This window comes from Stenella coeruleoalba (genome assembly GCF_951394435.1).
Source record: "Stenella coeruleoalba genome assembly, chromosome: 5".
Classification (NCBI taxonomy): domain Eukaryota; kingdom Metazoa; phylum Chordata; class Mammalia; order Artiodactyla; family Delphinidae; genus Stenella; species Stenella coeruleoalba.
Window position 1 is genome coordinate 72117271 of NC_137150.1, and position 21944 is coordinate 72139214.

Below are 21944 nucleotides of genomic sequence, written 5' to 3' on the forward strand. Positions count from 1 at the left end.
ATTGGAGGTTGTTGACACAGGAAAGTTGGAGGTGGGATAACCAGCAGGACATTTGGGGAGCATATTTGGTTTTCTCTGGTTAGTCCTGAGTTAGAAGCAAGGGCAAAACATAGGGAAGCTGGCAGTCATTCACAGAGTCCTGATCATTCTGCGCCAGTTGCTACAGAGGTTGTGGTTGGCTCCCTGGGCTGGTCGCTGCAGAGGTTGTGGATCAGAGATCTATTGTCCTGTGGAGTCTAGCCGACACCTGTGTATATGTTCAGTCTCTCATCATATATAGCAGTCAGTTTCTTGAGTTGCTTTCTCACCTCCTTCCACTTTGAAAAATCAAAAGGTAGTGACCCACAAAGTGATTTACCAAGCTGTTAAAATCCACTCTTAAAGAGTGAGTCAGAGCAGGGGGCCAAAGATGGGAATGCATACTTTTACTTTTAAGTATACATGCTTCTACTGTTTGCAGTTTTCTTTTTTAACCATAAACAGATCTTAGCTACATAGTTTTTTAAATTGTGTATTTGTTTAAAAATACATCCTTAAAGAAAGCATCAGGGCTTCCCTGGTGGCGCAGTGATTGAGAGTCCACCTGCCGATGTAGGGGACACGGGTTCGTGCCCCGGTCCGGGAAGATCCCACATGCCGCGGAGTGGCTGGGCCCGTGAGCCATGGCCGCTGAGCCTGCGGGTCCGGAGCCTGTGCTCCGCAATGGGAGAGGCCACAACAGTGAGAGGCCCGCGTACTGAAAAAAAAAAAAAAGCATCAGAATATAAGTTAAGGCATACTAAAATTTTATTTTATTTTTCTACTTTTATTTTAACATCTTTATTGGAGTATAATTGCTTTAAGGCATACTAAAATTTTAATACTAGATGCTAATAAAGAGTGATTTTTTTCTTAGAGTGTTTATGATTTAGGTGGGGGAGACATGACATTTCACTTTCAAAGGGTCTTCTATTTGTTTCTAGAAATCTTAGAGACTCACGCACATATCAAGTTGGAAAGGTTCTGAGAAGTATGTAAAACTGTCTACAAATAGAACCACATCTGAACCTTTCTGGAAAAAATACGACACCCCTTAGAAAAGGAGATTCTGCAGTCTTGTCATTCTGGCCCTGTAATGTCCACTTCCTTCAGCCGTCTCAGTCTCCAGGAGGGATGGTTCCTGCAGCAGCAACTGGAATTATCAGATTCTTTCCATTTACATTTAGCAATGGAATGCCGCTTAAGGAGTCAATGTGCATGGAAGTCACTGTGCATCACCTAACTTCTCTTTATATAAATTTTATAAGATACTTTCAATATACTTTTTTTTTTTTTTTTTTTTCTTTTTTGCTGCACCGCGCAGCTTGTAGGATCTTAGTTCCCCGACCAGGGATTGAACTTGGGCCCTCGGCAGTGAGAGCGTGGAGTCCTAACCACTGGACTGCCAGGGAATTCCCTATATAAATTTTAAAATAATCTTTATCCCTAGTCAAATTTTTCGTGCAAATGGTTTTTAAAGGTCAAAGAGTGCTAAAAGTCCTATAGTAATAATAAAAGAATACAAGGTCCTTGCCCTCTACCCACCTCTCCAATGTGCCCATCCCACTCTGGAGAAAAATCTTCAATTCTTTTAGCTGTTTCTTCTGGAATTTACTTCCATATTATTAAATAATATAGAAGATTGATACTTTTATTCAGCAGTTGAAATTATCAATTGACTTTCTGTTACCTGTGTATGATTTATCTGAAACCGTTAATTTATTGATTCTCATCCTGCTTTTACAATTGTATCTCTCTTTTTTGTTGTTAAATTATTTTTCATTACTATATTATGTTTTCATTACTAGGACTACAAAAATATTGTACTTTTGAGCCAAATAGTATATAGTGATATTTTCTTTCTTACACAATTTATTTTCCTGGAGTTAACAGATGTTTTTCATTTGTTTAGATTTCTTTCAACATCTTCTTAAGTTTTCCCACCCCCTCCAACAGCTCTGAGAAACGCTCCTTGATCAAATTTTCCATGTGATCAAAACTATCAACTAGTTTACCAATTCCATGTCTGTCTTGGAAACATTGATCCTAAAGTCCTCCCACCTTCCAATCTGTACTGCTTCCTCTCAAAGTCCTGCTCCACAGCTGTAGTACTGAAATGGTCTTAAACCAGCATCCTGGAATTCCCTTCACCTATTCCAAGTTGGATCCTGTTTCTTGGATCCCACATTTCCTATTTTGGTTTATGCTCTTGTTTTGCTGAAATACATCCATCTAGAAGCCTCCTGAAAAAGCATGCATGGGAGATAATTTTTTTGAGAGAGTGAAAAAAAATTTTTTTTAATTGTACCCAGATTGGCAATCTGTTTAGCATATGATCCTGGGAAAAGCAATTTTTCCTTAGAATTTTAAATACATTGTTTAACTATCTTCTAACTGCCAAAGTTATTGAGAATTCTGATGCCATTCTGATTTCCAGTTCTTAGTATATGGACTGTTTTTTCTTTCTGGAAGCATTGAGAATCTACACTGCATTTTTATTGTTCTAAAATATCACAATGATGTATTTTGGTGTGGGTCTTTTTACATCCATTAAGCTTGATGGTCAGTGGGCCTTTTTTGATTTGTAGACTCTTGTCTTTCGGTTCTGATAAATTTCTTGCATTATTTATTTATTCACTTCCTCCCCGTATTTTGTTAATTTCTAGTATTATTTACTTAGTTTTCTCCCTTGATCTCTCTTCCAGAATATTTACTATTTGATAATCTTTGTTTACCAAACCTCTCATTTTCCTATATTTTCTTTCTCATTGCTCTCTTTTTCTTCCTTCCTTCCTTTTCTTCCTTCCTTTCTTTCTTCCTTTCTCTCTCTCTCTCTCTCTCTCTCACTCTCTCTCTCTCTCTCTCTCTCTTTCTCTTTTTCCCTCCTTCCCTCCCTCCCTCCCTCTCTTTTTCTTTCTGGAAATTTCCTTGACCTTATCTTCCAAACTTTTGTTGAGTTTTATGTTTTGTTTTCAATTTTTTTTTTTTTTTGGTACACGGGCCTCTCACTGTTGTGGCCTCTCCCGTTGCGGAGCACAGTCTCCAGACGCGCAGGCTCAGCAGCCATGGCTCACGGGCCAGCTGCTTCGCGGCATGTGGGATCTTCCCGAACCGGGGCACGAACCCGTGTCCCCTGCATCGGCAGGCGGACTCTCAACCACTGTGCCACCAGGGAAGCCCCCTCATTGTGGTTTTTTTTTTTTTTTTAAATTTATTTATTTATTTATTTATGGCTGTGTTGGGTCTTTGTTGCTGTGCACGGGCTTTCTCTAGTTGCGGTGAGCGGGGGCTACTCTTCATTGCAGTGTGCCGGCTTCTCACTGCGGTGGCTTCTCTTGTTGCGGAGCACAGGCTCTAGGAGTGTGGGCTTCAGTAGCTGTGGCACACAGGCTCAGTAGTTGTGGCGCACGGGCTTAGTTGCTCCGTGGCATGTGGGATCTTCCCGGACCAGGGCTCGAACCCGCGTCCCCTGCATTGCCAGGCGGATTCTTAACCACTGCGCCACCAGGGAAGCCCCCTCATTGTGGTTTTGATTTGCATTTTCCTAATGGCTCAGACTAACTTTTGTTGTGAACCTCCCAACTATATCTATTGGTCTTTTTTCCTCAGGCAGTTCCATTTTTGTTTGTTTTGTTTTGTTTTGTCTGGAGTCTATGGGCCCAGCTATGGCTCCTGGATCTAGGAGGAGGAAGTGGGCTGGTGAGGGAGAATCACTGGGTTCAGTGTGCAAATTTTCTTTTAGTCTCCTATTTTTACTGCTGTAACTCACCACCACCTTCTGTGTCTAGTGTCCCCAAATCTAAAACCTCTCTTTTTACCCGGTAAATAAAACTCTTGTCTTTTGGAGTAGTAAGGGAAGGTGGTTACATGTCTGAGTGTGTCGGAACCTAGCATCTAACTTCTCCTTATGCAGGTATATAACCATTCTCCTTTTTCAGCTTCCCCCACAACCCTGCCCCACCATGCCTAGCTGTACCTCATCTTCACTGGTATCTGGAGCCTCTATTTCCTAAGCTCTTTTAGGGTTCTTCAAGACAAGTGTACCTGCTTTTTTTTAGATATAAAATTTTAATTGAGAAATATTTCAAAAATACAGACAATAAGTGGAACAGTCTTGTTACGTTAATCAATATGTTAATACGTCTCTCTCTCTCTCTCTCTCTCTCTCTCTCTCTCTCTCACACACACACACACACACACACACACACACACATTTTTCCCTACTTGGTTTTTTAATTTTTATTTATTTTTTACTCCCTCAACCCCTATCCCAGGCACTTGAATTTGACCAATTCTCTAACTACTTTTTTGAGGTTACTAAGCACTCTTATTTTCATTGAGGATGAAGAAACGAGTTCGTTTTTGTTCTAATATTTTGGGAGTGATTTTCTGAGAGAAAAGAGAATAGAGATATAGCTTTATTCTGCTCCCCTGAATCCAGGCTTCTCTAAATTACTATGGTAGCATTTCTTATCAAATATCTGCTCCTTCCTTTTCTTTAAAGACTTTAATCACCTTCATTAGCAATTGATAATGTCCCCTCCTTTTAATTTTTGTTTTTGTAAGTATTATTTTGTTGTCCTCCACCCACTTTGGGCTTGGCTTTATTTATTCACAAACTAATTTGCAATTTGAAATGATTTCCAACTTGTGGAATTTTTGCAGAGTTTTTAAAAAGCATATCTGGAAGTTTCCTGAACTGTAGCCCAATTTATTAATAATAGGTAATTAATCTCAGTTGATAAAAAACTATCTTTTGGAAGAAATTAATCTAACATAAAGGAAAGTTAAATAGAAAGTAAGATTTAAATGATTCTTTGTTGTTACTGTTCTGGTGAGCTTAAAATAAAAGGAAATAATAAAAGAATATGGGGTTATACAACATGAGGAACAGGAAAATTACAGCTCTAGCCAGTGTCATTTCCCAAAAATGAAAGACTGGCACAGAAAGCTTCTGGAATACTGTGGCAGTTTTTTGTGCTAAAGGAGATTGGTCACTGGGACTCAATCCATGTCCAATTATGAAGAATCTTTTGGATTCTTTTGCTTATCAGAATTCTATTAGCCAAGCCACATCTCAGAAATGGAATACAAATGATTTCCTAAAATTCTAGTAGTGTTTCTTCAAATTCCAACTAAGTTTCCTATGAAAGGATAATCTGACCAGGGGGCCCTACCCAGAGCCTTCTTTGAATAGACACTGGTAATCCTTTTGGCAGGAAGTGGGGTGAGGAGGCTGTCTCAAAGAGATTTGAGTATAATCCTAAGGATTTCAATATGGGATCCTAGAGTTTCTGTCAATACCCCAAGTTCTTCACAGGCAGAAAGGCAAATTTGGTTAAACTTAGAAATGTATTTTTAGAAAATATTACTAGTTCCCACTCCCTCTCCCCGCCCAGAGGAAGACTGATTATTCCTGAAATGCCAGTAGCATTCTGCTATCAGGGAAAAGCCTTTTGATAATTGTGTGCTGATACTGTCTGGGAGCATTTCTGTCTGTGAAATGAGAGGATGGCCCTAGATGATGTCTGAGGGCCCTTCCAGGCCAGATGTCCCATACATTTATGAAACCTTTCATTAATCCTCAAGGGTACTTGTCAGGGTAAAGGAAGGAAAGAAGGAAGCTACAGAGTGTTTTAGATAAACAACTTTGCATTTAAAAAAAACTTATTTAGTCATAACATATAATTAGGGTGTGGATATTTATTCCTTTGCGGTCAGAGGCGACATTCCTATTTCCATTAAAACTATCTCCACTTTCAGTGCCTAATTGTCATGGAGGTGGGCAACTGTCCACATTTTAAAGTGAATTGATTTCAACTTGTACCTTCTGTTCTGGTAAGAGTTATCTTTGCAGAAGAAAGTCAGTCTCAGTACCACTAAAAATGGGTAGAATGGATTCTTGATGTAGATAAAATGGTACTAATACCACAGCAGGGACAGAAGTTTCAAGCGCTTAGAACTCTCATCGCAAAGGTCACTTAGTCCAATCCTCTGTCCTGGGTATCTACCTCTCTCTGACAAGGAAGCATTGTTGGATTCTTTCAGACTCTTCTTGATGGGAAACTCCTACCACCTTGGGGCAGGTCTTTGGAATTTTGGACAGTTATGACAAATTACATTAAAGAAGAACTTCTTGTGGCCCTGTAACTTTCATCCATTAGTTTTAGTACTGTCCCCTGGCTACACAGAATAAGCTTGTTTGAAGATTAAAGTCAAGCTCCCTAAAGCCCTCTCGTTTCTGAAAAAACTGACCCTAGATTCTACAGTTGTTCCCCTTGGGGTAAGGTTTCACATCCCTGATTGCTCTGGTTACTCTTTTCTTTCCAGATGCTGGTTGTCTAGATCCCTCTTAAAGTGTACTGCCAGGAAATGCCTGCTGAGCTTTTCCTGGAGGTCTAAACCAGCATGGTCACTTTTACCATTCTCAACATTGTTCCTCTTCTTGTAGCCTAAGCTGGCCTAAGTGTTTTGACAGCATCACGTCCTTTCCTTTTATTGATTTCCGTGGCACCGGCAGCACACTACCACTTGCTGGAGTGAGAGCAAAAGACGCAGTAGAGTCTGGCAGGACCTGAGTACTTTTACAGAAGATGGGCTGGGGACATGGATAGGGGAGAGGACAAAGATAGAGATGTGGAGCTACAAGGGTGGCTTGGGTAGAAGGATTATTGGGAAGGGGAAGTTTAAAACTGAGAAACAATTTTTTTGAGAATCAAATCTCTGACATCTCAATAGAAGAATGGGGGATTTGAGCCTTTCCCTGTATCCTTTGACTCCCTAAGGCTTTGAAGCTATTCGAAAGGAAAGTTAACTTGGAGCTGGAAAGTTTATATTGCTACATACATTTTTTTCATTATTATTATTATTTTTTTAATGAGGAGGTTGGAAAAGTAATCAGATCCTGTATCGGGTCTTAGTTGATGGCAGCTGCTACCTGCATAAAGTAAGGAGAACTTCAAGGAAATAAAAGTTGTTTGGAAAAATCCAGATGTCATTGCTTTGTATGTTGTGATGATGTGGTAGCCAGCCTCTAATGATTCTTACCTCCTGGTATTCATACCCTTGAGGCTGATCTAAGTAACAAATAGGAGCTTGTGGAAATGATGGAATGTTACTTCTGAGATTAGGTCAGGAAAGATGTTGTGGCTGTTGCCTTGCTCTCTCGGAACACTTGCTCTGGAGGAAATCATCTACCATGTCATGAAGCCAGTGGAGCAGCCCTATAGATAGAGTTTCTTGGTGAGAAACTGAGGCCTCCTGCCGACAATCAGAGGCCTTGTGAGGGAGCCATATCGGAAGAGCCTCCTTTAATCCCAGTTAAGCCTTCAGATGATTGCAGCCCTGGTAGACATCTTGAGTACAATCTCTTGAGATTACAAGCCAGAACCATCTAGCTAAGGTCCTCCTGAATTTCTGATGCACAGAAAATGTGAGATAATATTTATTGCTGTTTTAGTTACTATGCTACTGAGTTTTAAGCTACTAAGCTTTGAGGAATTTGTTATGCAGCTATAGGTAAATAATACAGATGGATAGAAGGGAGGAACAAAGAGTAAAGGCCTCTCATTCAAGGCCTGGACTTGTCCTGGCCCCCAAGGGTGGAACAGCTACTAGCTTCATTCATTCATGTCCATTTTGGACACTGCTGACCACATAGGGCTAGAAGATGACAAGAAGGAAGGGCTTCGTGCCCTCTTATCTCTTCTTCTTCCTCCCCCTCTTTTTTGTTTTTAGGAGAGGACTAGGAAGACATTGAGAACTCACACAAATTTTGGTTTTGACTTTTCAGTGGTCCCTGAGAAAACCTGTGTTGGTCTTTATCCATTTGTTACTAGGCTGCGGGTCCTTGAGAGCAGGGCTTAGATCTTTATTTCTATCCCCGTTGCCTGGCAAGTGAACATACATGAACAATAGTTGAAATTAAGGGGGTAGGTGAAATCCCTCCCTCCTTCTGAATTCTGCAGAGATTCCATTCTTAGAATGGTCCCTTAAGTGGAACCATTTCATTCACAGTTCATCAATGAAGTCTTAATAATAATAGCATGCATGCCATCAAGCCATTTTCACTATTTTAAAAGTCCTTCTATTTCAGCTCCTTGGTTTTGAGCTTCCTTTCACTTTTCCATCCCATTTCTTCTCTGAAATGCTGCTTTAACTGTTACTCAAGCTCCCATGAGGCAGGAGAGCATAAAGAGATTTGCTACCAATATACCAGCAACATACTACGGTCAAGTTGTCCAAAATCACAGTGTTAGGAACCTTGGACTGGGGCTATGAGAGTTAATTCTGGGCTGCTGTCACTGATTAGCCTATGTGTCCTTGGGCAAGTTGCTTCCCCTCTCTGCTCATCAGTTTATCTTAAACTGAGACAGTAGGTCTAGATGAACTCTTAAATCGCTGGGTTCTCTTAACAAGTTAGGATTCAAAGGTGCAATCGAAAAGTGAAACCCGCATACCTCTGAGCAACTGTTATGATTACAGTACAAGGTTCCCCGGACTTGCCTTCATTAGCCCAAGGATACTGCCTCGGTGAAAGGCTATCTGATTTACTGGCAAGAGCCTTCCAGTGTTGAAAGACATGATCACCGTGGTTCCAGTTTTGTCACTAACTCTGGGTGATCTTAGGCAAATCCTCTCTGGACCTCAGAGCAGTGAGGTCCCTGCTACACAGAAGAGGCTCGAAGACCTGGGAGTGACTTGGAGAGCTTTTCCCGATTCTCTTTCTACAACCTGGGAGGCTCAGCCCCAGAGCGGGGTCCAGGCCGGCCCGTAGTCCCGCTTCCAGTTGCAAACGAAACTTAAACTAGCCGCGGCAGCTGACTTGCGGCGTGGGAGGCGGTAGCTACAGGTGAGTTCTTAAAGAAGCAGCCAGAGCTTGGGTAATACCTGGAGCTGTTGACTGGGCGGGGGTTGCAGGCAAGGGGGAATGAATGAGTGAGTAAAAGAGGGAACCAACTTTCTCTTCCCATCCTTAAATGCATTCATACTTGGAATTAATCACTTAGACTTAAAAAATTCTCTAGTGAAACCCTCAAACTCTTATCAAATTAACTCATCTCCCTATTTTACCTACCCTTCTTTAATTCAATCCCCCCAAAACTTTTTACTGAGGAGCTAATAGTAACTTTTAAAATATTAGTACAAAGTGTAAGAGTGCAGAGACGGCACCCCTCTCCCCACCCGCCCAAACGCCTCCCTTTTCCCTCCTCCCAGGCTCCGCCCTTTCCCGCCCCCTATTTTGGGTGGTGCTGATGATTCCTCCCGGAGAACGCTTTTCCAGGTTGGGGATCCACCCTCGGGGGCGCCAGGCACGTGTTTAGTGAGGTTAAAGGGTGTCTCGGAATGTGTGTCCTGGATCTGGCGTAGGTGAAGTCACGTCTCTCTTCCGACACCCTCACCCTTCCCGGCCTGGTGCGTTACTCCCTCAGAATCGCGGGACACACCGGTGGGCTAGGGCGAGGTAAACGCGGGCTCTTCCAGGGCCCCCCCGGGCCACCTGTAGAGTCTGTGTGTCAACTCCTTTGTCCTCAGAGTCACTTCGGTGGCCGCCCCTTTAAGTGAGGAAGTGCACTTAGATGCTCCCCAGGTCCCCTTTTGCTTTCCCCAGCTCCCTCCTGGCCTTCCTCCCCCCCAACCAAAGGTAGCAGCGCTGGGAGCCCGGGGCTCGGCGCAAGCCGCCTCCTCACTTCCCATTGGCTGCGAGCGCCGGGAAAGCGGTCACGTGGGAGCGCGGCAGTCCAGATCCAGGGCCGCCATCTTGGCGGAAAGTTTGGGGGGAGAGCGGTTGGGGGCGCGGAAGGAGGCGAGGTTCTGGGGGTGGGGCGGCTAAGAGCGGAGAGGGCGAGCGGGCTAGCGGGCAGCGGCGAATGTAGAGGCGGCGGCGGCGGCCGAGGAGGAGGAAGAGGCAACGGGGGTGCGGCCGCTGAGGGGAGCTCCTCCCCCGTTCCCTCACCCCCCTCTGCTCAGCTCCGCGAGCCCCGGGCGGGGCGGGGGGACGTGGAGCGGGGCAGGGCTGGGGAGCCGCCCCGAGACCGCCCGGGGCGCACCCCAGCTCAGAGCGCACGGCACTCGTTGGAACTTTGTGGCCGCGCCGCAGGTGTGGGGGCCCGCGGAGGTGTGCATGTGGGGCGCGAGGGCGTCGCGGAGAGCGGCCGCTGCCCTGTCCGGCCCTCGCTGGAGTAGCTCGGAGGAAGCGAGCAAGGAGACAGGCAAGCGAGAGGAGGGGGCCCGAGCAGGGCGGGGTGATCAGTCCAGCTGATCCCTTCTCCCAGTGCGCTACAGCCTCTGCTGGCTTGGGGGCCAAGGGTCGGAGAGCCTCTGCAGCCCCCCAGTAGTAGGTGGGGGGTATGTATACTTATGCCGGGGGAGGCTGGCCCCATGTCCAGGCATTTAGTGCCCTTTGGAGAGGGGGCAGCTTTCGAGGAGAATTTGGCATCTTGCTTCTGTTTGCTCTTAACATTTGCAGGGCAACCCAACCTTAGGTAAAAGCTTTCTGGATTGACACTGCTGGATTGTGCGGCTCTTCCTTTCACTTGGGAAAACTTTGCCAGGGGGGCTTTTCAAATAGGGCTAGGAGTTTTTCGATTTGAGAGTTAGGGGGAAATGCTAGTTTAACCTCGATTCTATTCTAAATTTAGTTTCCTTTATGTTTTGTGTTCTTAAAGGTGTGTGCCCTCTTCCTGATTCTGGAGAAAAATGCCGGTCCGGAAGCAAGGTGAGAATTTATGTCGGAACTCTTCTGTGGGTGTCTCTTGCTTTTCTGTATGTCTGTTTTGTGATTGCTATGTTTTAAAGATGTTTGTGTAACTCTGATGAGACAGCACAGCCCTAACCTTACTACTTAGGGAATCTAAGCCTCATATCATTCAGACGATGGAAACACCTAAATGTTTGTCAAGCTTTTTTCCTTGACATCTCTCTGGTGACTGGAGAGGCAATTAACATTTTCCCTCTGAAATGTCTTTTTAAAAATTCTGTATTGGTATTTTAATATTTCATTTTATCATTCTTACCACTTTTGTGAGCGAATGTGGGATACTGGCTAAGAACTAGTAGTTTTGAAGCACGTAATATTTGAATTATAATGACAAATTGTAGATATTCTGCTTTTGTATGTCAGATCAGCTGAAACAGTGTTACTAATACTTTGATCAGATGATCACTAGTACACATTTATTACAAACTGCTCACCTTCCTTTATTGTAACATGTTGAACATTTTTTGGATCATTCTAGGGAATATATATATGTTTACATGAACATAGTGGCATGGATCGACTTGGAGGATGTTGGGAATTGTTTAGGTGCCTTGCAGAATCATTTGCTGCATAGCTAATTTGTGATACTTTCTTGTAAATATATAATTTTTAAAAAACTTTTTATTCTTTTGGCTGTTTGGGTCTTCATTCCTGTGGGCGGGCTTTCTCTAGTTGCAGAGACGGGGGCTGCTCATTGCGGTGGCTTCTCTTGTTGAGTTGCATGGGCTCTAGGCGTGCAGGCTTCAGTAGTTGTGGCACGCAGGCTCACTGGTTGTGGCTTGTGGGCTCTAGAGCGCAGGCTCAGTAGTTGTGGTGCACGGACTTAGTTGCACTGCAGCATGTGGGATCTTCCCGGACCAGGTATCGAACCCGTGTCCCCTGCATTGGCAGGTGGATTCTTAACCACTGTGCCGCCAGGGAAGTCCCTAATCAGACTCTTTTTTCTTTTCAGATACCCAGAGAGCATTGCACCTTTTGGAAGGTTATCGTTCGAAACTAAGCCAAACAGAAGACAGACAGCTCAGAAGTTCCATAGAACGGGTTATTAACATATTTCAGAGCAACCTCTTTCAGGCTTTAATAGGTGGGAATTAAAACTTTATTTGTGACCATTATGTGTCAGATAGGCGTAATGCTGCTCTAAATTCATTTATTTTAAACTTCAGAGAGTGATATACTTGGTTCTCTGTGGGGCATTCAATAACTTGAACATCCAGTGAGTGGTGTATTTTGATACTTAGGCCAATATTCTTTCCAAAAGTATCTAATAACCAAAAAAACTTTCAGTATGATTATTTCAGTGATCTTTGATAACAGAGTTTAACATCCTAACATTAAAAGATGAAGAAGTTGCAAAAATGTTTCAGGATCCAAAAAGTAATGACTGAATAACTGTTAGCTTGTTTCTGTATTTGACTTGCTATTTCTCTGGAATCCCTGAAAATGTTTGAGGATTTCTGCTATGTTTAAGAACATTCATTCCCTTAATATAGACCTCTGTTTAAACTTGGCATTTGTGAAGTCAGAATTTTAGACCTGGAAAATGATTTTACAGATGATCTTGTCTAATCTTATTTTACAGACAAGAATATTGAAACAATTTTATTCTTAACTGTAACTTAAATTTGATGTGGTGCATTGTTTTAAAGGAGAATTGAACACATACATAGTCAAGAGTGCTGAATTCTACTCCTGACAGTGCCATTGATTGAATGATATGGTACAAGTCATTTAATCTTTTCTAAGTCACTATTAGCTGTAGCATGTGGGTGCAATGGAACAGTGGTTTTTAAGCCTTTTTCTAAAAAGTAGCTAGGTCCCTTTTTAATGCAAAATCTTATATTTTGTACATAATCCCCAATATATAAAACAGGATGCTCTGTCTCTGGCCCTCTTCTCTAGGTATCTTGAAAAGTATACAAACCAGTGAACTAGAAAAATTGTCCCTTTCAATTCTAAGAATAAAATGTGTTTTTATTTGTCATTGGCTATATAACGTATTAAAGTAAGACATATATTTCATTGTATTACAACTTTTTCCTCAGTAACTTCAAAGTAGTTACAGCCTTATATCTATCTATTGATGGAGTAACTTTTGATGTGGCTTGAGGGCTACTTTCAAGTTAATGTATCCTGTCAAATAACTAATTGGTAAATTGATACTATACTAAATTAGTTTTAGAATTAAAGAAGATTTTGAAGAAGATCACTCAATACGTCTGAATAATTTTTTTAAATTTAGCATTATTATAGACTTTTGAAAATATATACAACAAAAGAGAGAACAGTATAATGAACTAGTATGCATCTGTCACCCATCTTCAAAGATTACCAGCATTTTGCCTTTTTTGTTTAAACTGATGGACATTTTTTACATTTGGATTTCTAAGCTCTGAGGTTTAAGGTCCAAATGGATGATCAAATTGGATTCCTCTGAAAAAACAAAAAAAGAAGGGAAAAATCAGTTTTAGTTGTTTGGTTTTCTAAATCACCATTAAACCTAGGAGTGTTTTATTTAGTAGGGTCACTGTTTAGAGAAAAATAGTATGACTTCTATGTCTTCTTGTACATTTGGACATAGATGGAGTCCTCTGTGTGGAATCTGCGACTTAAGAAAATTAAATGGTTAGTGAAGTAACCAAACAGAACCTACACTTAGATTTCTCCATAGATTGGAGGTAGATTTACTATGTTTAAGGTTTTTTTTTTAATGTATTCTGCCTCGCCTATTTTGAATGTATTTATTCTTATGCATAATTGAATTCTGATAGAGTTAATTTTCTAATTGTGAGTTATATTTGTGAATCTTCTTTGTCCTGTATAAGTTTATTGGTTGTGAATTTACTTTGATATTTAGATTTGCTTATATTTTAAGATTTTATAGAATGTGGAATCAGATTTTGGTGTAAGAAAAGTAATAATTAGGAATTTTGAAATGGGTAAATTTAGTAGAGATTTTTTGTGTTTCCATACTGTAGTTGAATTAATTGTTGACGCTGCTAAATTAATAAATGCATTTTTTGGTGCATGCTTAAGTTGGGTTAATGTATTAATCTTTATTCCTTTTTTTGAAAATTTTTAGGTCAGTAAGATTTTTTTTGCTTTGCAGCTGTACCATTGGTTTTGAAACAGTGTGGTAATGTACTTTAATCCTGTAAATTACCCTAAGCTAAACTAGAGTCCACTGTGTTCATAGTGTGTACTGAAAAATTCTGTGTTAACTGTTTTCCTTTAGTAGGTAGCACTCTATTCTGTAAGGTGATACCTGTGGACCATTGGATTAAAGGAGACATGGGGTCTTGACCTCTAATTGTTTGAAAGTCCTATGGTGCTTAGGTTTTTGACTTCTAGAGTTTGGAAATCATTTCCTTAGGCTATAGTGAATTATCTAGTTACTTCTTTGGACTTGCACTCTGCAGCGGTTATTTATTGATTGATTTCTTGAATTGGTAGTTTGTATCGGCTGTTTTCATGCATTAAAAAAAACTTAGTGTGAGGCCCTGGGGGTTTGGTGTTACAGAAGTGTTGATTTTTTTCCCCCCTCCCTCTGTAGTTGATATATTATTAAGATTAGGTTTCTGGTACCTTTGGGTTATTCAGAGGAACAGCATGCACATATTGCACTACATCTGTTCTAAGATACCAGTTTTTAAAAATTTTGGTATCTCTGAATTTGGGGTGCATTTTTTAACGGATATATATTGGCATTGGTTTTACATTCTTAGTGGCATGTGAAATAATGGTGCATTTTACAGTTGATATCCTCCATATCAATATCCTCAATTCAGTGAAATATGGCAATCATTGTTCTTGCCCTGATGCTTGGTAGCATCCTTGAAGGATGGCTTGAAGATTTAAAAATTATTGAAAACAGAAAAGTTTTTATTAACTTCTGAGTTTCAGCTAAGTTGTTTCTTTAAAGGTGAATATTTAAATTATAGCTTAAAAAAAAGTCCATGAACTATACATTTGTTTAAAATTTATTCCCAAAACATCTGGTGATTATTTTTGTATAAATGGGAGATAAAGTCTGCCTAATTTTAATCCCTGATTTAGGTGAGCAGGTTGAAAACTAAATATATTTGATTTTTGTATTCTCATTTTGTGTACTTATATTTGAAAATTTTGTGAGTAAAATAGACTGGATATGGTTTGATAACAGTCAAAGCTCTGCTCTCCAGGTCCATAGTGGTTTGAGGTCATTTCTGATTCTTGCGTTTGTCTGGGATCTGAGAGGACCTCAGTAGTCCTCAAAGATTTCGTACCAGTCTAGACCCTTGGGTTTACTTACGGAATAAGAGAATTCATCTACTTTCCTTGTGCACAGGAGCAAAACCTGGTCTCAAGAACAGGCTGGCTTTAGAGACTTTAGTGAGTGAGTCATTTGATTTGTATTTTGTCTGCGATAAATAGCAAGCTTATTTTAATGCACTATTTTATTTCTGCAGATATTCAGAATGAAGGTGATTATGTAATAAAACTGTCCATTTCTGAGATTTTTTTAGCATCTAATTCATTTATTGCTGCTTTATTAACTAACAGTTTCACTTGCCCTTGTAAACATGGTGAAGGACATTTTAAGTTTGGAGATACTGAGTATCAAGTGTGACTTTTTTATTTTAATTGTAAAAAAACATAAAATCTATCATCTTAACCATTTTTAAATGTACCAGTCAGTAGTGTTAAGTACAGTCATATTGTTGTGAAACAATTCAGAACTTTTTCATCTTGCAAAACTGAAACTCGATACCTATGAAACAACAACTCCCCTTTTCCTCCTCCCTCCAGCCCTTGGTAACCACCATTCCACTTTCTGTATCTATGATTTTGACTACTGTAAATACCTCATATAAGGGAAATCATAAAGTATTTGTCTTTTTGTGACTGGTTTATTTACTTAGCATAATGTCCTCAAGGTTCATTCATGTTGTAGCATGTGATAGGACTCCCTTGCTTATTAAGGCTGAGTTATATTCTTGTGTGTTGGGGTATATGTATATAAATGTGTGTGTGTGTCAAAGTTTTGTTTATCCATTCCTCCATTGATAGACATTTGCGTTCTACGTCTTGACTGTTGTGAACAGTGTGGCTCTGAATGTGAGTGTGCAAGTGTCTCTGAGAACCTGCTTTCAGTTCCTTTGAATGTACACCCAGAAGTGGGATTGTGGGATCATATGACAGTTACATGTAAAATGTTTAAAGAACCACCATAATGTTTTCTGTAGAGATTGCACCATTTTATAATCCCACCAATGGTGCAGAAGCGTTCTAATTTCTCCACAGCCTTGTCAACACCTGTTATTTTCAGTTTTTTTGATAGTAGCCATACTAATGGATGTGAGAGTATGACTCCTTTTTAAGTATGTAAGAAGTAATAATGGCTAACATTTATTGAACACTTTCTCTGTGCTAATAAAAGTATCTCGTTTAGTCATCATAATCCTGTGAGGCATATATTCACTTATGAGGTGATTATACTATTTTATAGATTAGAAAAAAGAGGAAATGAGAGATTATGCAGCTTGCCCAAGGACTCTCACATAGTAAATTGTGGAGCCAGAAATTGGACTCAACTAATCTGAGTCCAGAGCCTCTTTTCACCTTCAACCATTAGGGTGTTCTTTATCATAAGTTGAGTATTTTAATATGAATAGCCTATGACTGTTAGTCGTATAGTATTTAAAGCATTGGAATAATTTATTTTGGACACTGGCCTGACATTTTTTTCTCTTTCTAGTGTGTGAAACAATAAATTGTAAGACAATCAAATTATAATACATACTTTAAAATTTATGTACTTTCTCTTTGGGAATCGAAATGGCTTTTTATTTTATTTTATTTTTTGCGGTACGCGGGCCTCTCACTGTTGTGGCCTCTCCTTTTGCGGAGCACAGGCTCTGGACACGCAGGCTCAGTGGCCATGGCTCACGGGCCCAGCCCTCCGCGGCATGTGGGATCTTGCCGGACTGGGGCATGAACCCGTGTCCCCTGCATCGGCAGGCGGACTCTCAACCACTGCACCACCAGGGAAGCCCCCGAAATGGCTTTTTAAATGTACGTTGGTTTAGACAAAAGCCTGAGTAGGTTTGACTATTGTGTATTTTAATTTATAAGAACATTGTTCTTAAATAGAGTGATAAAGAACACTGACAATATGTTTAACATAGATCTTGATCTGTAGGTTCAGTGTCTTTTTTTTTTCCTTGCGGTACACGGGCCTATCACTGTGGTGGCCTCTCCCGCTGCGGAGCACAGGCTCCGGGCGCGCAGGCTCAGTGGCCATGGCTCACGGGCCCAGCCGCTCCGCGGCATGTGGGATCTTCCCGGACCAGGGCATGAACCCGTGTCCCCTGCATCGGCAGGTGGACTCTCAACCGCCGCGCCACCAGGGAAGCCCGGTCAGTGTTTTTAAAACGTGGTTTTTAAAATAGTTTTTACTTTGAAGGAGAATGTTTATAATGATGGAATTTACACACTTTGAAAGGTATTTACATAGTTATCGAGGTTTACAAACTTCCAGCTATAATGGTAAAATGTCAAAGTTCCTTAGCTTTTTTGTTTATTATTGGTCCCAGTGATGTTATTTTTTAGTCTGTTGGTAACTTTGTGCACCTGCATGTGTGTGTGTGTGTGTGTGTGTGTGTGTGTGTGTGTGTGTGTGTAACTTTGTAGGCTAGGTTTGAGAAAGGAAAGCATTTATAACAGGATATGGATCAGACTGTTGACTAAAAATTATGGAATTTGAGGAAAATTTTATTAAGTTTTCTGTTGGTGGTTTTGATTGAATTGGATTGTTATTTATTTGTTAATGGTTTTACTTACTCCTGCTTTGAAGCAGTGCTTTGATTATGCTGAATCTGGTTGAATTCTCTTTAGAACCTTGCAATCACAGAGCTGTAAAAGCATCTGTAAATATTCTAGTCTAAACTGTTTCATCTATGTAGGGATAAATTTTTTCCTACTAAAATTTTCCTTTTCAAATTATTTTTCCAGTACGCTATCCAGGTACTGCATTTAGTTGTTATGTCTCTTTACTCTCCTTTAATCTGGGCACATTTCCACAACCTTTGCTTTTTATGACATTGACGTATTTGAAGAATACAGTTCCCCTCTGCTCTTATTTTTTTATATATAATGTTTCTCATTTTAGGTTTGTCTGATATTTGCTTGTGATTAGACTCAGGTTATGTATTCTGTATGGTTCTGTACATCCAGAGGTACATGATGTCTTCTGCCCTTCATTGGTAATGTTAATTTTAATCACCCAGTTAAGGTGTTGTCTGATTTCTCTGTAGTTACTTTTTTCCCCTTTGCAACTTACAAGCAATATGTGGGGGAGACACTAACACCTTGCATGTACCCTGTTCTTTAGCAAAATTTCCATCTAGACTTAGCATCCATCGATGATGCTTGCCTGAATCCGTTTTTACTATGTTGAAAATGACAGTTGAATGATTATATATATATTTTTAACAGCAGCACTTTTCTACAGTTACCAGCTAACACTTGGCATTTTACTGTAATTAAGAGCACTCCTCTCCCATTTATCTATCTAGCTACTTACCTAGCTAGCTACCTAGCTATCATATTTCTTTCAGTGGTGGATAATTTATTACCATCCTTAATGACTTTGGTGTTCAGATTGTCTCAGATTTGCCTAGTAGGAGGCTTCTCAAGCTTGCTCTTATGACATGCCCTCATTTTTTTTTTTTTAGCACTTTCTTACTTTTTGGCATAACAAGATGTTCCAGGTTCATCTTGTACATATCCTGCCCCAGCCTTAGGATCAACCATTTCTTTGAGAAGCTCTGTTTCCTTTTGATACATACCTTGTTTTAAGGAATACCGTGTGGCTGTTAGTCATATAGTATTTAAAGTGTTGGAATAATTTATTTTGGATACTGGCTTGACATTTTTTCTCTTTCTAGTATGTGAAACAACAAATTATAATACATACTTTAAAATTTTATATATTTTTCTCTTTGGGAGTCAAAATGGCTTTTTAAATCCATGTTGGTTTAGATGAAAGCAGCGTATCTGTGCCTCAGTAGGTTTGACTATTGTGTATTTTAGTTTATAAAAACATTGTACTTTTAGTTAATTAACTGATAAAATTTTTCCCTCTGAAATGGCACAGTTATATTTCATTGTTTTTTAGTTTTCTAGTTGCCTTCTCTCTAACCCTCCAAAATGGAATTTATAAACATTTAAGGTCAGATACATGTACTTTATATAAAATATTATAAGCAAGAAAATTATCACACCAACACCTGCTACTTCTTCCATAGGGTGAATATCCTTCTCGAATGCTATTCTTATGTATGTATACACACTTTCATTTTACAAAACAAACTCCCTACACAAAACATAGTATAATTGTTTCTACAATTCAGTGGGAATTGATACTTAAAATCAGTGTATAAAGTGAAAAATATCAAATTAAAATTATCCTTAAAAATCCTTCAGGAGTTTAACACTGTCTCTCATTAACTACAATACAGTTGTTTTTCCCTGTAGTGGAAAGAAATCATTGATTTCAGCCAAGAAAAATCTTTTTTTGGCTGCCGTCAGGTCTTCATTGCGGCAGGCGTGATCTTTCGTTTGTGGTGTGCGGGCTTCTCTCTAGTTGAGGCACATGTGCTCCATAATTGTGGTGCGCGGGCTTCGTTGCCCCGCCGCCATGTGGGTTCTTAGCTCCCCGACCAGGGATCCATCCCACGTCCCCTGCATGGGAAGGTGAATTCTTAACCACTGGACCACCAAGGAAGTCCTGAAATCATTGTTTCTTCAGTTGATCAACAGATGAAGTAGTTGGCTTGTGTTTAAGTGACCTCTTGTATTAAAAGCACATAATTCTAGAATCACATTCAGCACAGTGAGATATAGAGAGATGCTATGAAAATGGAGACTACCTGAGGGAACAGTCTCCTCCCTTCTCATTTTTTATTTGCTGACATTTACTTACTAGGTGGACTGATAGGTAGAATTGCCCTTTTTTTGGTGGAAAGAGGTGCTATGGTTGAATTTGCTTAAGTGTATACAGTGTGACTTCTCTGTGCTATACATTTTAACTATTTTTATCCCACAAAATTTATCATTATGTACCTTTCCGTATCAATGGATTTGTACCATTTAAAGACTGTATTTCACTGTATAAATTTATTGTAGTTTTATTAATGATTTCCTAGGAGCATTTAGGTATATAATTTTTCTGAATTATAAACAACATTGCATTTGTATATGCCTCTTTGTTCTGCATCCTTGATGATGTCCTTTGGGTAAGTTCCTAGAATTGAATTGCTTAGTAAAAGGGGATGTGCAATTTAAAAAGGCTTTTGATGTAGTTTTTAAAATTACTGTCAGAAATGTTATATCAATTTAATTTTTTAGATATTATGTGGAAGAATGACTAATTTACTATACCTTAAGCTATGGAGTATTATCTATCTTTTTAATATTTTCTATTCTGGTATGTGGAATACACCTTCAGTCATTTTGATGTTTTATTATGTATTTCTTTGAATAAATAAATAGCCAACGATGTAAGAATTTTCTTACATTGTTGTTTATTTTAATTTCTATGAATTATTTGTTCATGTCATTTGCCCCTCCAACCACTTTTTGTTTGTTTGTTTTATGAGTTTAATAACAAAAACAAATTAATAAAATACATAAAAATGAAACACTAATATCAATAATCACCATTTATATAAGTGTTATAGTTAGAAAAACATGAGGAATTTGTCAAATATTTTAATCCTCACTTTTTTTTTTCATTTTTTTCTTAGAGGTATAAAATCTACATTAGAGAAACCAATTCTGTCTGCCTTGCAAGTTGCAAATAGCTTCCATTGTTTGTCATTTGTTTTTAAAATTTAATTAAAAAAACACATATATGGTTAGATTTATCAATTTTGTTGTGCTTTTACCCTTGGTATTATGCTTAGAAAGCCTTTCCTATCCCTGAGATTATAAAAAATCTTTACTATATTCAAATTCTGTCATGGCTTCTTTTTTTAACATTTAAATCCTTAATACATTTGGAAATTATTTTGAAATACAGTATGCGATTGCTTGTTTCTGTAATATAAATTCATTATTATGCTCCCTTAAACATTTAAAAAAATTATTAGACTTTTAACTTTTTCAGCAGTTTCAGGTTTACAGAAAATTGAGTGGAAAGCAGAGAGTTCCCATATCCTTACCACCCCACACTCCTGTTTCTCCTCTTATTGATGTCTTCATTAGTGTGGTATATTTGTTAGTTGATAAGCCAGTATTAATATATTGTTATTAACTAAAGTCCGTAGTTTACTAGGGTTCACTCTTTGCATTATACATCGATAAACTTGACATATACATTTGTTGCTTTGACAAATGTATCCACTATTACAGTATCATACAGAATAGTTACACTCTCCTAAAAATCTGTGTTCCACATAATCATCCCTTCCCTCCCTACCCCCAAACCCCTGGCAACCACTGATCTTTCTGCTGTCTCTTGCTCCACCTGTTCATCTCTTTCTCCCTCCTCCCGATTCCCTGGCAACCAGTGATCTTTTTATTGTCTCTGTAGTTTTGCCTTTTCCAGAATGTTATATAGTTGGAATCACAAGTGTGTGCCCTTTCAGATTGTTTCTTTCACTTAGCAATATGCATTTAAGGTTTCTCCATGTCTTTTCATGACTTGATAGCTCATATCTGTTTCAATTTAAGTTTTTAAAGACTTTATTTTTTAGAACAGTTATAGATTCACAGCAAAATTGAGAGGAAGGTACAGAGATTTCCCATATACCCCCTGTCCCCACACATACATAGACTGTCTTATTAGCATCTCCACCAGATTGGTGCATTTGTCACAATTGATGAACCTACATGAGCACATCATTATCACCCAAAGTCTATAGTTTTACCTTAGTATTCACCCTTGGGGTTGTACATTCTATAGGTTTGGACAAATGTATCATGACATATGTCTACCGTTATAGATTTTTATTTGTATATATCCACCACACTATACAGAATAGTTTTACTGCCCTAAAAATCCTTTGTACTCTACCTATTCATGTCTCTTCTACCTCCAGCCCCTGGCAATCACTAATCTTTTTACTGTCTCCATAGTTCTGCCTTTTCCAGAATGTCATATACTTGGAATCACACAGCATGT

General features: G+C 39.4%; 1 protein-coding gene across 12 annotated transcripts in view; it reads left to right on the forward strand.

Annotated features, from left to right (window-relative positions):
- Window positions 1–9289: 9289 nt before the first annotated feature.
- The window catches only part of DLG1 (discs large MAGUK scaffold protein 1), a 286057-nt gene continuing 273402 nt past the window's right edge, over window positions 9290–21944 (forward strand). For 5 of the 12 annotated variants that reach the window (XM_079922702.1, XM_079922701.1, XM_079922703.1 and 2 more), the window contains exons 1-3: window positions 9866–10229; window positions 10686–10735; window positions 11730–11861. In XM_079922702.1, the coding sequence (XP_079778828.1) occupies window positions 10717–10735; window positions 11730–11861 (151 nt within the window). In that variant the 5' untranslated portion in view covers window positions 9866–10229; window positions 10686–10716. The other 7 variants (XM_079922691.1, XM_079922705.1, XM_079922692.1 and 4 more) reach the window with 4 other exon arrangements.